This window comes from Equus caballus, chromosome 14, assembly GCF_041296265.1.
Source record: "Equus caballus isolate H_3958 breed thoroughbred chromosome 14, TB-T2T, whole genome shotgun sequence".
In the NCBI taxonomy this organism is placed as follows: Eukaryota; Metazoa; Chordata; class Mammalia; order Perissodactyla; family Equidae; genus Equus; species Equus caballus.
In genome coordinates, this window is record NC_091697.1 from 51,123,284 (window position 1) to 51,139,107 (window position 15,824).

Sequence of the window (15,824 nt, forward strand, 5' to 3'; positions counted from 1 at the left end):
TGTAATAGGCTCAAGCAGAGCCATTCCCCCAATACCACACTCCAGGTTATGTCTCTTGAGGGGCTTTATCACAGAGTTTTCAGCTCTTTCTTCATGGGAAAGGAGTCTGTACAGGGACTGAGATGACCAGGGGTGGTGGGTGTTTAGGCCGTAGAGTGGTGTTGCTGGTGTCAATTTTGGTGTTCGGATGATGCCAGTGTTGCAGTGCTCCAGTCTGAAAAGATTATTAAGGTCCATCCTAAATGCAAAAAATATTACGTATGCTTTTCTTTCAATAATACAAAATAAATTTTTCATCTATATTGAGTCCATTTTTGTTAGGAAAAAAATTAAGTATGTATGTATAAAAATGTCTATAGGGATTTATACTAAAATGTTAACCACATTTATCCCTGGGGAATTTTCATCATCCGTAATAGCTTAAATCTCTAGAGATCAGGAAAATGTATATATTCAATAAAAATGTAATGTGTACAACTCTTCACTAAGCATACTAAATATTAAACTCTGAAAACTTGTAAGAAATTTGAGGCAATTTTGTTTTTTCCCTTTTTTTCTCCCTCTACTAGCTGGATATGAACCTGAATGAGGAGAAACAGCAACCTTTGAGGGAGAAGGACATCATCATCAAGAGGGAGATGGTGTCCCAATACTTGCACACCTCCAAGGCTGTGAGTCCTGGGGCAGGTGCCCATGACATGGGAGACTGCCCTTATTTTGGACCTGTTCATTTTGCCACTTTTATAGAACATTTTATGTCTACGTTGGTCCTATTTCATTCCGTTATATAAGCCTACTCATTGTTTACACTCATATGAGTTACCATTCTTACATACTTTTTGCGTGATTTAATCTTCACGAAGTATGTATGTGGAATGGGATGGGAAATTCTGAGTCTCACATAGTTTGGTGGTGTGTGTGATGGGTGTCTGCCCTGATATTCTTTAAACTATATTGACTAACACTAGTCCAATTTATGACTGCGTGGAGTGTTTACTAATCTGTCTATGTGCTCCTGTCTAGGGTATGAGCCAAAAGGAGAGCTCCAGGTCTGCCATGATGTACATTCAGGAGTTGAGGTCAGGCTTGAGGGATATGCCTCTGCTCAGCTGCCTGGAGTCCCTTCGTGTCTCTCTTAACAACAACCCTGTCAGGTGAGGATTCTAAGGAGATAACAGGAGTGGAGCCCACAGTTAGACTTCACTGGTGGGCCTTGAAGATCAAAGGAGTCAGGGAAGTATGAGAATGTTCTGGATTGGGAGTAAAGAGTTGCCAGGTTAAACTTGATTTTGGTGAATAAGTATTTATTGGTTTGATTTGATACTGCATTGTCTCTATCTGTTCCTTACAGTTGGGTGCAGACATTTGGTGCTGAGGGCCTGGCCTCCTTATTAGATATCCTGAAACGACTTCATGATGAGAAAGAAGAGATTGCTGGGTGAGGACATCTAAGTTTTGACATCTTCTGGGTGGAGGGTAGTAGGGGACTTGGCTGTTTGCTCTAAAGGAGAACATAGCAATATAAATGTAACCTTATAGGCTAGGAGAATGTGCTGTTAGCTGAGAATGGGGTTTATTCTAGGGGTGACTAGAGGATGAATGATAATTATAGATATGGGAAAGGGAAGAGGAACTTAAGTTTCATAGTGAATAACACAGGATATATATACTACATTAGACTATGAGTCTCCCTGCACAGGTTTTTATCCAGTCTGGAAATAGGGTCTGATTTAGTCCAGAGTTCCCATGTGATCTGGTCTGCGTCATATCTTACTTGGAAGTCTTATGATACACTTGATCAGTTTGAGACTAGCATTGTGACAGTATTCAGGGTTGGAATAATACTGGGGATACGTTGGAGTGTCTTAGGCTACCTTGAAGCCAGACTGACCCAAAGTGACTTCTCTACTTCCTGGGATCTTTCCAAAACAAACACAGTGCCTATACCTCTTCAATGTACAGACTTGAAGCCTTTGAAGTAGTGAGGCAAATGGTAATAGATGGGATGTTATCCTGATAGAATTTAGCATTTAAGAGTCTAGAGGGAGTTAAGGGAGGATTTTAATGTAATGCTAAATTATTGGACTGAGAGAGGATTAACCAAAGGTCTTTGATGGTGGGGATCCCTCTTCAGCTGCCTGTTTTTGCCAGTGTTTCAGGGCAAAGTACTGTGTGCCAGAATTTACTCAGCTACTAGTTGAGGACATTCCTAAGACACTTGTTTGCAAGACTGAAGACAAATGGGAGAGGGGTATAGAATAAAGTGAGTTCATCGATAATGTTTTCTATATGCAGAAGCTACGATAGCCGTAACAAGCATGAGATCATTCGCTGCTTGAAAGCTTTTATGAACAATAAGGTGAGATTTTTCCCATTTTCCTTCCAATTCCCATCAGGACCCCTATTCTTTCTCTTCTTTTGGCAAACTCCAAAAAGGACCTAAGAATATGAGGTTCAAGACTTGTAGCTTTCCCTTTTAGTATCATAACTTTTTGATTGCCTTATATACATGTTTCTATGGACCTTTTTTCCGAGTTCTCATGTCTGTTTCAGAGGGTAGGCTTGATTTTCTTCCTCTTTTTATACTTTCTTTTGATAATTCTTGAGTTTTCTAGCCTATAGTTATTGTTTTTGCAAGGTTTACTTTATTCCCTGCTTGTGTGTTCTTTTCCCCAGAGCATTCCTACTGTAGAATCTTTTTGCCTTTTTTGTGTGTAGAATATAAACCCAGGGAGCCCACAGTTGTTTTTTCAAAAGTGCAAATCTGTCTTCCTTATTTTTTGATTTTGTTATAACTAACTTATTCCTTTGGGGGGGCATTAAAAAGAACCATAAGAATCAAAGATTTTATTCTTGGAAGACACAGGATTCTGTTGTATCTATTAGAAAATTATTTTGCTATGCTCATGTCTGTTTAGCCATATTGAGAAAAGTATTCTACCACTGTATTAGTTTGCTAGGGCTGCTATCACAAGGCACTACAAACTGTGTGTCTTAAGCAATAGAAATTTATTGTCTCACAGTTCTAGAGGCTGTAAGTCCAAGATTAAGGTGTTGGCGGGGTTGGTTCCTTCTGAAGGCTGTGAGGGAGAGTATGTTCCATGCCTTTCTCCTAGCTTCTGGTGGCTAGCAATCTTTGGCATTCCTTGGCTTGTAGACACATCGTCCCGATCTCTGTCTTTGTGTTCACATGGCATGTGTTTGCATGTCTGTGTCCACATTTCCCCTTTTTATAAGGATAACAGTCATATTGGATTAAGGGACCACCCTACTCTAATATAACCTCATTGTAACTTAACTAATTACATCTGCCAATGACGCTATTTCCAAATAAGGTCACAGTCTAAGATACTGAGGGTTAGGACTTCGACATATGAATTTGTGGGGGGAACACCATTCAACCCGTAACAACTCCTAAACTTGTCCCTGGTTAGGTCCTGTCACCGCTAAGCCTCCCTCCTCTGTTCTTGTCCTTCCAGTTTGGAATCAAGACCATGCTGGAGACAGAAGAAGGGATCCTGCTGCTGGTCAGAGCCATGGATCCTGCTGTTCCCAACATGATGATTGATGCAGCTAAGCTTCTTTCTGCTCTTTGTATCCTGCCACAGCCAGAGGACATGTATGTAACTGGAATTATTTCCCTTCTCCATTCTCTTTTTTACTATCTTTCCTAGTCTAGAGGAAAATTGAGTTGCTTAGGTGTCTACTTGGTCTTGCTTACTAGGTAAGACTGTATTTCTTCCCAGATGTGAACACTGAATCTTAATATTTAGGAAAGATTGTTAAATGAAGGGGGCTGGTCTGAGTGTAGCACTGGTTATTAGAGGTATCGCAGGATATCTCCTAGATCTCCGTTAATGTCTCTATTGTTGAGGACAAGCGTTTCTTTTACTTTTCTTTTTAATTCAGAAGTAACACAATGTTATTATTAAAATTTAAACAATATAGAAGTATATAAAGTAAAATTTACCAGCCTCATCCATTTGGCAAATCCTCTTCTGCAGAGGTAACCACTGTGAGTCGTTTGGCACAGTCTCATAGATATTTTTCCAGAACAGACAAATATATTGCATTTCGTAGATTCTGATACTTCTGCCACTCCAAAAGATGGTATCTTAAAGCGAAGGAAAGATGGCTTTTGCCTATAAAATCAATCACATAATTGGATAGATTTTTATTTTTGTGGAGGGGTTTGATTTAGCAAAAGCTAAATCATGCCGTTCTTTCTTTTCAACTTGTTTCGTTTTGTTTAGCAATAGATCTTGGACATACTTCTATGGTGATACGTCTAGATCTACCTTATTATCTTTAGTGGCTCTTTAGCATTCCATAATATATATGCCCCATAATTTATTTAAAAATTCCTCCATTGCTAGACTTTTAGGTAGACTTTTTTTTTAAGCGATTCTGTCCCTACTCTAGATGATAAGAATTTTTACTGTTACAAATGATGCAAAGATAATAGAATATCTTTGTACATATGTTCTTTCACATTTATGCATTTATGTTGGATAGATTTCTAGAAGTAGGCCAAATGTTATGTGCATTAAAAATTGATACTATTGGGGGCTGGCCCAGTGGCATAGTGCTTAAGTTCACATGCTCTGCTTTGACCGCCTGGGGTTTGTGGGTTCAGATCCCAGGCGCGGACCTATGCATCGCTTGTCAAGCCACGCTGTGGCAGCATCCGACATAAGTAAAGAAAGATTGGCACAGATGTTATCTCCGCGACAATCTTCCTCACACAAAAAGAAGATTGGCAACAGATGCTAGCTCAGGGCCAATCTTCCTCACCAAATAAATAAATAAAATTACTATTAAATACCCGTTAAAAAGTTGTACCAATTTATACTCCATAGAACAGGGGTCTTAATTTAGTATCCGTGGATAAGAGTTTATGGATGGGTTTTAGGGAGAGCATTGTTCTGAGGAGATGGTCCTTAGGTTTCAGCAGATCTGGCCTCTGCTCTTGGTGATGAGAAGAATAATGTGAGAAATCCAAAACATTGATAGTGTTCTGTTTCCTAACTGGTCTGTGTGCCCCTCTATAATTTATCTACCTGTTGTGCATGTCTGTGTCAGAGCACCTGGGCAGTTCTCTCCTTTTCCTTTGTCTTGGGCAGGAATGAAAGGGTTTTGGAGGCGATGACAGAAAGAGCTGAGATGGATGAAGTGGAACGTTTCCAGCCACTGCTGGATGGATTAAAAAGTGGGACCTCCATTGCGCTCAAGGCATGTATATCCCCTGAGACTGGGCCCAAGAATAGAATTCAAGATGAAAAGACTTGAGTTCATTTGACCTTTTAATAGAACACCTGGAGTGGTTCCCAACTATGTATTTTATATTTCAGAATTCATTCTGAAGGGAAAATGATTATCCTGCTCTCCAAGAAGGCAGAGAAAGAACCATTTTCCTTATTATGAGATGGAAAAAAGGCATAGTATCTGTTTACAAGCTAGAAAAACCTAGGCCTAGAATAAATTATGCCATCAAATCCTTGAAATTGTTTAGACCTCTGAGCTCTCCAAACCTGTGCTCAAACCAGGTCATATTGCTGTAACAGAAAATCATTCTTGTAGTTTTGTACTTCATCTTCTAGGTTATATTTGGGGGCCTCAGAATGCATGTTAACAGAGTGGAATCTTTATCTGTAGGATTTAACATTGACTTAGCTGCTGAATTTTCTTATTTTAGGTGGGGTGCCTACAGCTGATCAATGCTCTCATCACACCAGCTGAAGAACTTGACTTCCGAGTTCATATCCGAAGTGAACTGATGCGCTTGGGGCTACATCAAGTGTTGCAGGTGAGATGCAACACTTCATTAGGAAGACTGGGTTGATTCCTTCCTGCTCCTATAGCCCAGTCATCCTTGGGATAACTTTGGTTTTCAACTTAAAAACCAAGTTTAGGGGCTGGCCTGGTGGCACAGCCATTAAGTTCGCACATTCTGCTTTGGTGGCATGGGGTTCGCCGGTTCAGATCCTGGGTGTGGACATGGCACCGCTTGGCACGCCATGCTGTGGTAGGTGTCCCACATGTAAAGTAGAGGAAGATGGGCGTGGATGTTAGCTCAGGGCCAGTCTTCCTCAGCAAAAAGAGGAGGATTGGCAGCAGTTAGTTCAGAGCTAATCTTCCTCAAAAAAAAAAATAAAAACCAGGTTGAAAGGTTTGGGTTTCTAGTCAGCATAGGACACTTCTGGGTTTCCTGACCTATACTTTTGCCATTGGCAGGAGCTTCGAGAGATTGAAAATGATGATATGAGAGTACAACTAAATGTGTTTGATGAACAAGGGGAAGAAGATTCCTATGACCTGAAGGGACGACTGGATGACATTCGAATGGAGATGGAATATCCTTTTACTTACTGGGTTCAAGACAGATGAGAGGGGACTGGCCCCATGGCCGAGTGATTAAGTTCACGTGTTCTGCTTTGGCCGCCCAGGGTCTTGCTGGTTCGGATCCTGGTAGCAGACATGGCATCACTTGTCAGGCCATGCTGAGGCTGTGTCCCACATAGCACAACCAGAGGTACTCATAACTAGAATATACAACTATGTGATGGGGGGCTTTGGGGAGAAGAAGAAGAAGAAAAAAAAAAAGAAGATTGGCAACAATTGTTAGCTCAGGTGCCAATCTTAAGAAAAAAAAAAAAAAAAAAGACAGATGAGATATTCAGTTGTAGATCCCTGTATAGAATGATGTGGGGGTGATGACTCAGAACAGGATGTCAGCCTGCGTGTCTTCTTGGTAGATAGAGCGGGTGTCTGTTGATTGCTGTTGGATTTATTTATTTTCCTGACTTTTCTGTCCAAATCCCCCCAGGACATGGTTGCATATTTTAGTTGTGGGTCCTTCTAGTTGTGGCATGTGGGACACCGCCTCAGCGTGGCCTGATGAGTGCTGCCACGTCCGTGTCCAGGATTCGAATTGGTAAAACCCTGGGTGGCCGAAGTGGAGTGCGCAAACTTAACCACTCAGCCGTGAAGCTGGCCCCTGTTGGATTTATTTACCTCAGCATGGACCAGGGAAGTTAGGGAAGGTGATCTGAGGGTTGCATAGCGTGGAAGCAGCCATCGGAATTGGTATGGACCTCCTAGTACGTGATAGCTTAGCTTACTGTGATGTAGAGCTCGTCTTTGGAGACCATACGCAAGTCAGGGTTGGGGTTGTCATTTGCTTTCCTCTTTGTGTCCCTGAGACTGACAGAGGGAGTAATTTGGTTACCTATTGATAGTTGCCACAAATGACTTTGAGGCAGTTACCTTTTCATTTCTGTCTACTGCTTGATTTTCAAGCCAGGTACGAGGAATTCTCTGTCTCTCTGTATAGTACCACCCAACTCACTGGTCCCTGGGCCAGAGGAAGTTTATAGAGGTTAAAGTTTTGGGCAGTGTTTACAGGAGGAACAGCTGTTACAAGTGGCATCTTGCTACTTTTCCTGATAGTTGGGCAAGCCACCTGTCAAACGTAATTTTTAAATGTGTAGTTTCCTTAGCCTCGTCTCCTTTTCCACTGACTTCAGTGAAGTCTTCCAGATTCTCTTAAACACAGTGAAGGATTCAAAGGCAGAACCACACTTCCTGTCCATTCTGCAGCACCTTCTCTTGGTCCGAAATGACTATGAGGCCAGGTAAGATGGTATACTTGTGGGAAGTTTTGAAGTTTAGCCTAAGTGGAGAGAGCAAAATTTTTCAATTCAAAGGTTGTCTGTAAAGGGAAGTAGAAATTTAAAGTTCTTTCAGGTCACCTGGAGGCAATAATTCCAGGCATGGTAGATTGAGCAATAGTACTATCCATCATAGGAAGGATCAAGCTCAACTTCTTAGATGGGAAAGGATTGGTACTAGGAGGCAGGTGGCAAGAAGTTTCGATTAGGGGCTGGCCGGGTGGCATAGCGGTTAAGTTCGCACGTTCTGCTTCTTGGCGGCCCGGGGTTCGCCAGTTTGAATCTCAGGTGCGGACATGGCACCGCTTGGCACGCCATGCTGTGGTAGGCGTCCCACATATAAAGTAGAGGAAGGTGAGCACGGATGTTAGCTCTGGGCCAGACTTCCTCATCAAAAAGAGGAGGACTGGTAGTAGTTAGCTCAGGGCTAATCTTCCTCAAAAAAAAAAAAAAAGATTCGATTATCTGAAGTAGATAGGGTAGCTGAGGTGGAAGAGCGGGATTTCTTAGCGTGGCAGCGATACTGCTGTTAATTTTATTAAAAGGTCTTTTCCAGAACCTTTATCCTTAGGTCCCTCTATTGGCAAAGCAGTTAACTTTTCTTGATCCTGAATACTTCTGAAAATTATATTTTGGTTTTCCTTTAATAACCTTATTTTGTTTTTTTTGTAGACCGCAGTATTATAAGTTGATTGAAGAATGTATTTCTCAGATAGTTCTGCACAAGAATGGGGCTGATCCTGACTTCAAGTGCCGGCACCTCCAGATTGATATTGAAGGACTGATTGGTAAGCATATTCTTCTATCTGTTTCCTTAAAAACATTGCTTCTGCCTTTCATTTTGCATCTTTCTTTCAGTGAAAATTTCAGAGAGGATATCTTTCTAGTCCCCAAGTATTTCCTTTTTTTTTTAAAGATTTTATTTGTTTTCCTTTTTCTCCCCAAAACCCCCCGGTACATAGTTGTATATTCTTCGTTGTGGGTCCTTCTAGTTGTGGCATGTAGGACGCTGCCTCAGCGTGGTTTGATGAGCAGTGCCATGTCCGTGCCCAGGATTCGAACCAACGAAACACTGGGCCGCCTGCAGCAGAGTGTGAGAACTTAACCACTTGGCCACAGGGCCAGGCCCCCAAGTATTTCCATTTTTGCCCTTTCTTAGGTGATAACCAACATTTATGCTAGGAATAAACAGGACTTTATTTCTACACAATTCTAAAAATGTACCCCTTCTCACACACCGCCCCACCTTTTGAAGAGACTTCAGCTGTTATCTATGACTCCTGCTGGTCTCAGAGATTCATTAAGTATCATTTGTTGGCATTCTCCATGCCATGCAGCATGGTGCCCTTACTCCATAACAGGCATTCAGAGGGTTTATCTCCAATTTAACTGGAAGTTCCACTTCTTTATCTAGTGCAGAACCTTAAGAAGGATAATAAAAATAAACGAAAGGACCAAAGACTACCCTTTGGTTGTATTGAAGGGCTTAGGTTGTGAGAGGGGAAGTCAAGAAGATTGGGAACTTTACTTCCTGACTCTTCTCCTTCTTTTCAGATCAAATGATTGATAAAACAAAGGTGGAGATCTCTGAAGCCAAAGCTACAGAGCTGGAAAAGAAGGTGTGTATGAGAGATCAAAAAAATTGGGATATATCTTTCTTTCTTTGTCTAAAGATTATGATTTTTCTGACATGTGAAACGGTTACCAGTGATATTTTGAAAGCATTCAGCACACAATCGCAGTTCCTAGGGGAAATCTTTCTGGTATAGGTTACTCAGTGGAGAAAGTGGTATGGATGTAATCATGAGGAGCTAGTTAGTGGTGAGTTGCACAGTCCTTGGGCCCCTGGGCCGGACAGGAAAGACAGACGGCACTCATATAATAGTGACAGCACTCAGATTTGCTTGATATCTCAGGCCTCTTCTCCCTAGAACAATAGGAACTGGAATATGTCTGAATTATCTTTTTTCCTTCAATTATTAAGGTCTCCTATTGTAGGTGATAGGTTTTTGATCCTAGAGACTACTGGGATTGTACATGATAGCTGTCCTTGCTAAATGTCTTTAAAATCTTAGGGTTTTTTTTTATTATTATTATAATTCCAAAAATAGGTGGACTATGGAAATGATCCCTGGTTTCCCCCTCCTTTAACCTTGATTTAAGGTCAAAATTTTAAGGTGCTCTTTTTCCCAGGCATTCCCTGGGTTGTGAGCTCCAAAGATCAAGGATTGGCACAAAACAGTAAATTATGGGGAATAACACTTGTGCTTCTTGCTGAGATGGAGAGCTTACTGGGAGCCTGATTCCTTTCTCCTTTAGCTGGACTCAGAGTTAACAGCCCGACATGAGCTACAGGTGGAAATGAAAAAGATGGAAAGTGACTTTGAGCAGAAACTTCAGGATCTTCAGGGAGAAAAGGATGCATTGGATTCTGAAAAGCAACAGATTGCTACAGAGAAACAGGGCCTGGAAGCAGAGGTGTCTCAGCTCACAGGAGAGGTAAGATCTGAGCAGGAAGACAGAGTGACCTGCAATTGCTGTCAGCAGCCTCAGAATGAGCCTGTCTTGGAACAGGAGTCAGTCATCTTACTCCTACGGAGGATTCAGCAAAAATAGGTAATATAGTTAGATAGTGCATATTTTTAAAATCATTTACTGTTTTTGTTTTGTTTTATTTTGGGGCTAAGTAATATATAAGATTGAAAATTTGCAAAATACAGAACAACAGAAAGAATAAAGTCAGTCACAGTACTACCCAAAAATGAAGATAATACTCTTCTAATAAATTTAGGAGTAAAAACTAAATAAATCATTCTCATATCTGCTGTTTTTCTGTTATTTTAATCATCTCTGGACAGATTTATCCCCACACACTCTCTCTGTACTTGTAAATATTTAAATGATTTGTGATATCTGATAACTTGATCACTTATATGATTAAATAGTCACCTATATAGCACATATGTTAATTGTATAACTAGAATATTTGATTTACTTGACCAGTCCATTTTCTTCTCAAAGGGAGAGTTTAACATAAAGGTTGAAATTACCTTTTTAATGCAAAGCATGGTGAACTAAGAACATGAAGACCTGAATTCTAGTTTTGTCTGCCACTAAAGAGCCATGTGACTTTAGACAAATCATTTCATCTGACTCCTTTGAGTCCCTTCATTTGTAAACCGAGAAGTTTGGATTAAGGAATTTCTTACGTCCCTTCCAGCCCCAGTACTCCTTGAAGTGGAGTGAGAAATACTCCCATCGATGTTATTTCTCTAGGTTGCCAAGCTGTCCAAGGAACTGGAAGACGCCAAGAAAGAAATGGCTTCCATTTCCGCTGCAGTTACTGCTGTAGCCCCTCCCAGCAGTGCTTCTGTTGCCTCTGCCCCTCCTTTGCCTGGTGACTCTGGCACTGCTAAAGTGGGGGTTAGCATATCACCCCCACCACCTCTCCCTGGGAGTGATACAGTTCCCTCTCCACCACCTCCTCCACCTCCCCCTCCCTTACCTGGGGGCAGTTACACCTCCTCAAGCGGCTCTCCTTTGCCTGGGGATGTTTGCATCTCCACACCCCCTCCTCTGCCTGAGGGTACCATCCCTCCACCCCCTCCTCTGCCTGTGGGTACTAGCATCCCTCCACCCCCTCCTTTGCCTGGGAGTGCTAGCATCCCCCCACCCCCTCCTTTGCCTGGGAGTGCTAGCATCCCCCCACCCCCTCCTTTGCCTGGGAGTGCTAGCATCCCTCCACCCCCTCCTTTGCCTGGGGGTGCTTGCATCCCCCTACCCCCTCCTTTGCCTGGGGGTGCTTGCATCCCCCCACCCCCTCCTCCCTTGCCTGGAGGACCAGGAATGCCACCTCCCCCTCCCCCTCTTCCTGGTGGTGCTGGAATCCCTCCACCCCCTCCATTTCCTGGAGGCCCTGGCATTCCTCCACCTCCACCCGGAATGGGTATGCCTCCACCTCCCCCTTTTGGATTTGGAGTTCCTGCTGCCCCAGTTCTGCCATTTGGATTAACCCCAAAGAAACTTTATAAGCCAGAAGTGCAGCTCCGGAGGCCAAACTGGTCCAAGGTAAGAATTTCTGTCCATTTCATCAGTAGATCTTAAGAAACCACTTCAGTCTCCTACTTTGTATTTTGTGCCAGGGTGGGCTTCCCTTTCTTATGGCTCACATCTGTCTGTCTTCAAGTTCTACTCATGCTTATGTTTGTTTATTCAGCAGGTATTAGGCTTCTCCTATGCCATACATCACCTTGGCAAGTTCTCCTATGCCATACATCACTATACTCTGCTATAAAACTTAAACTTATCTTTAAGTTAGTTTTTTGCCTTTTCTCTGAGGATCTGAGCACCATGGTAACACAGTTTGATAATAGCCATTTCACCAATCTGCAAGCTACTGGTAATTGTGCTGATCCAAAAGTCATGGATTTATGGATACACTTCCCTACCCCACCCCCCCCAGTAAATGAGCTACACAGGATATGTTTCCATAGCACACTATGTGTTAGAGGGAATTACTTCCACTCTCCCACTATATGTTTGAGACCCCTGTGATTCTATGCCAGCCTTTTGCTTCCAGAAACCAAGTTAAACTAGGAATTTGTTCCTAAAATGAACAGATTTGGTACACAGCCAAATTGATGGGAAAAATGTAGGACAAGGGAAGATGCAAAATGAAGCCCTAAACCTTCTAAAAGTAGAGGATTTGGGGTTGGAAGGAGGATAAGTAGCATAACTGAATCTAGTTCTTGAATAATCACCAATAAATAAACTGGAATCATCATCTCGGGATCCTACCACAAAGAACACAGCTGTTCTCAGGTTAGTCTTATTCTAGTATGACATTGCTAATAACCAGCCAGCCACCTCTTTTGCATCATGATCAGTTTTCTAGCATGGAAAGTACAGAGTTCAACTTAGTTAACTCTTGATACCCTGCTTGTATCCACAGTTTGTTGCTGAGGACCTTTCCCAGGACTGCTTCTGGACAAAGGTGAAGGAGGACCGCTTTGAGAACAATGAACTTTTCGCCAAACTTACCCTTACCTTCTCTGCCCAGACCAAGAGTGAGTCCCTTCCTCTTTCATGCAAAGGGTCAGTGTAGGACTTAGAATATCCTTTAAGTGGGTTTCTCATTCCTTTCCCTTCCCTGGGTGAGGAGTGAAGAGAGATGGGTTTTCCTATTCAGAGGAAAATAAGATATTTTTGTATTCTTGAGATGCTTGGGTTGGGAAGGGCAACTGTGTGTTACATGTAGGTATTTTATGTCAATATAACTTGCGGGGATATGAGATAAATGTGACAAGCTCAGTCTGGGCCCATTTTGATGATACTCTTTAAGTGGTACTGCCTTAAGGTTCTGTCCCCAGACCTACACACTTAATTGACAAGGGTTGGGCTAAGTGTTTAATAGGTCATGTGGTTGAGCAACTGTCTCCAACAATAAAGAACCATGTGTGATTCCTTTTCTTTCTTTCATTTCTTTCCAATATCTGATGCTTGCTCCTTCCTGGCCCTTTGCTCCTGCAGCTTCGAAAGGTAAGAACACAGAAGAGCCTTTTAGTTAGGTCTTTCAAATATTAGAGAAAAAAATGAAACAGTAAAGGAATTTCTCTTTAGAAAACTGAGACCAGAGATTGAGGTTGATTTCTCTTTTGCCAGTTTTTTTAGAATCTATAGGACCAGTAGCTGTGATCTGAACTGACAGGGAAGAACATTATTCTAAGTTGAAGCTACCATATACTTGTTCTTTCTTTGGAAGATTAGGGACAACTCAAGTAATCATAACCATTACCTCACATTTGTGTTGTGTTTTATACTTTTCAAAGTGCTTTAACTTCTGTTGCCCTATTGGACCTGCAAAGAAGCCTTATGAGATAGGATGTGTATCGTCTCCATTGTGTAGCATATATAGACTGACTAGTTAGGTAGCTTGCCCAAGGTTATAAGACCAGATCCAGGGATCTTGACTTTTGCTCCATGTTTTTTAATATAAATTCTTTTCTTCTTCATATTCATATCTTCCCCCCCACTTTTTTTTAGAAGAGTTGATCTATTTTGCCCTCTTCTTTCTTCACTTCCTAATTCTTGTGGTTTTGTGCTGCCTTATGATGGGACAGTTGTAGTATTTCCCCTCAGGGATACAGTGTTTGGATGATCTTGTCATGTACTTAATGACAATTATAGCCCAATAGTTTTGTATTTCCATTTCCTTACAGCTTTTTTGTTTATTTAGAGATTTATTATGACCCTAGTGATTAAAATTAACTGTAACTTTGGAGCACTTCCTCTCCCTACCTTCACCCAAGTAAATAAGCATTTTTAAAGACAATTATTATTTTTTTCCTCTAGTGGTCTCATGGAACCAGGCTGCACTTTGTTCTAATAAGGAGCCTAACAGATGGATAGGTGCCTTTAGGGGCCCCTAGTTACGTGAGTGTGTCTAGGAGTGTAAGATCACAGTGCTCAGGCCTGTCCTATTGCCCTAGGATTCAGGGCAAAGTGGCCTTTTCCTCTTAAGAGAACTGTCACTTTCTGGACTGAAGTCCAGCCCAGGGAAATACTTCTACCCTCTTACTTAAAAATGCTGTGATAATGACCACTTATACTACTCTAGTATATCACCAAAGACTAGTTGACAATGAAAATCAAAATCAAATGATTTCCTAATTCGTAAGTTCACAGAATCTATCCCTGTGTTGGCCTCTGGCATAGGTCCCTTTCTTGTGGCTGTGCTCTGAGTGCCACCACAAATGTACAGGGCCTCTTTTCCTCCCCTGTTTTGTCTGATCCTTCTTTTATCCTGTACCTTTGTGTTACTATTGATTGTAGTGGGATCTTCTGCGGTTTAGTGGTCTTCCTTGGCGTTATATTCCCCCTGTGAACTGGTATATAGTGTTTTAAAAATACCCAAGCAAGACCTTGTCTCATCTTTTGTTATTTTCAACAACGTAACTAAACTTTTTAATGCTCCTTCAGCTCTCAATTTCTGCCTTGGAAACTACTTTCTATTCATTGAAGGCTCTAACTTTCTAGCAGCTTTGGCTTCTTTTTTTTCCCTTAAATTATTAGAAATCTCTGTATCTTAATCTAAAAGGAATATGTATAAATTAGTCAGTTTAGTTTAGTGGCAGTATTGATTTTCATGTAGCAGTAATCATCACTAGTAGATTGCTGCTATTTTGATGCAGGAAATTTCTAGCTAGTCTTTAAATATCCTTAGTTTTAGTTAGGACCTTCAAGTGTTAGATTGGCACACTGCCTTAATTTCCCAATCTTTTCACTAGGAAGCACTAGAGAAGGTGTTCTCAAACATTATTAAATCATGAGCAATCTTTTAGACATCGTAAATCAATCATTTTAAGCAATTTCTGGAAGAGATTTTTTTCTTGTCAAATATAGTCATAAGTACTTATTGTTTACCCAACTCTAACATTTATCTGCAACACTCAGTTGCAACCAAACCTTCCTGCTTCTCATCACATGTGCTACATCTGCATGTTTTCAATCATTTCCCCCCAAGGAGCAAACACAAACACATCGCCTTTTAAAAAATTATTTCTTCTTTGGATTTTCAGTGTTTTACTGACTTCAGTGTTGTCTGATTAAATTTTTTCTTCTACATTTTCTTGTCTTCTTTCCCTTTAGTTACTCTGTAAATCTATGCTGAAGCAAGCAGTATTTGAAGTTGGGGCTTGTTTTAATGTGTGTTTCTTGGGGACAAGTAATTGCTTTGATATCGTGTGCAAGGGCGTCAAGTTGCAGATGGAAGTGCTGCGTATGGACCCAAGGCCACGTATAATGTCCACTGTGATTGGGGTAACTAACTTGCCCTGTCTTTCCGGATGCAATTTGAGCCTCCCTGTCTTGGTGCTCAGGCTGGCATACTCAATACAGACTGTTCCCAAGTGGTCCCCTTCCTTACCACATGCCCCTAAAAGAACACTTTAATAAAAAAGACTTTGGACTTCTTAGAGTTTAGGTTTTTATCAGATAAGGAATTTCAAGTTCTAGAAACTTCACAGGTGAGGATTCAGAGGACCCAGATCTCATCAGTATGAAAGCAAGGTTTACGTTGCTTCTGGTTTGCTTTAAACATCTCCATTGTAACATTTCAGAATATCTTCTTCCTTAATCCTTTTTTCAAGTAGGCAA

General features: G+C 41.4%; 1 protein-coding gene across 2 annotated transcripts in view; it reads left to right on the top strand.

Annotated features, from left to right (window-relative positions):
• The window catches only part of DIAPH1 (diaphanous related formin 1), a 102,244-nt gene that overhangs the window by 27,100 nt on the left and 59,320 nt on the right, over positions 1-15,824 (top strand). For both annotated transcript variants that reach the window (XM_070234046.1, XM_070234045.1), the window contains 14 exons: positions 570-671; positions 1,024-1,154; positions 1,352-1,438; positions 2,296-2,359; positions 3,480-3,619; positions 5,124-5,232; positions 5,696-5,806; positions 6,235-6,353; positions 7,518-7,634; positions 8,343-8,458; positions 9,225-9,289; positions 9,990-10,169; positions 10,947-11,738; positions 12,622-12,736. In XM_070234046.1, the coding sequence (XP_070090147.1) occupies positions 570-671; positions 1,024-1,154; positions 1,352-1,438; positions 2,296-2,359; positions 3,480-3,619; positions 5,124-5,232; positions 5,696-5,806; positions 6,235-6,353; positions 7,518-7,634; positions 8,343-8,458; positions 9,225-9,289; positions 9,990-10,169; positions 10,947-11,738; positions 12,622-12,736 (2,248 nt within the window). The remainder of the gene's footprint in view (positions 1-569; positions 672-1,023; positions 1,155-1,351; positions 1,439-2,295; positions 2,360-3,479; positions 3,620-5,123; positions 5,233-5,695; positions 5,807-6,234; positions 6,354-7,517; positions 7,635-8,342; positions 8,459-9,224; positions 9,290-9,989; positions 10,170-10,946; positions 11,739-12,621; positions 12,737-15,824) is intronic.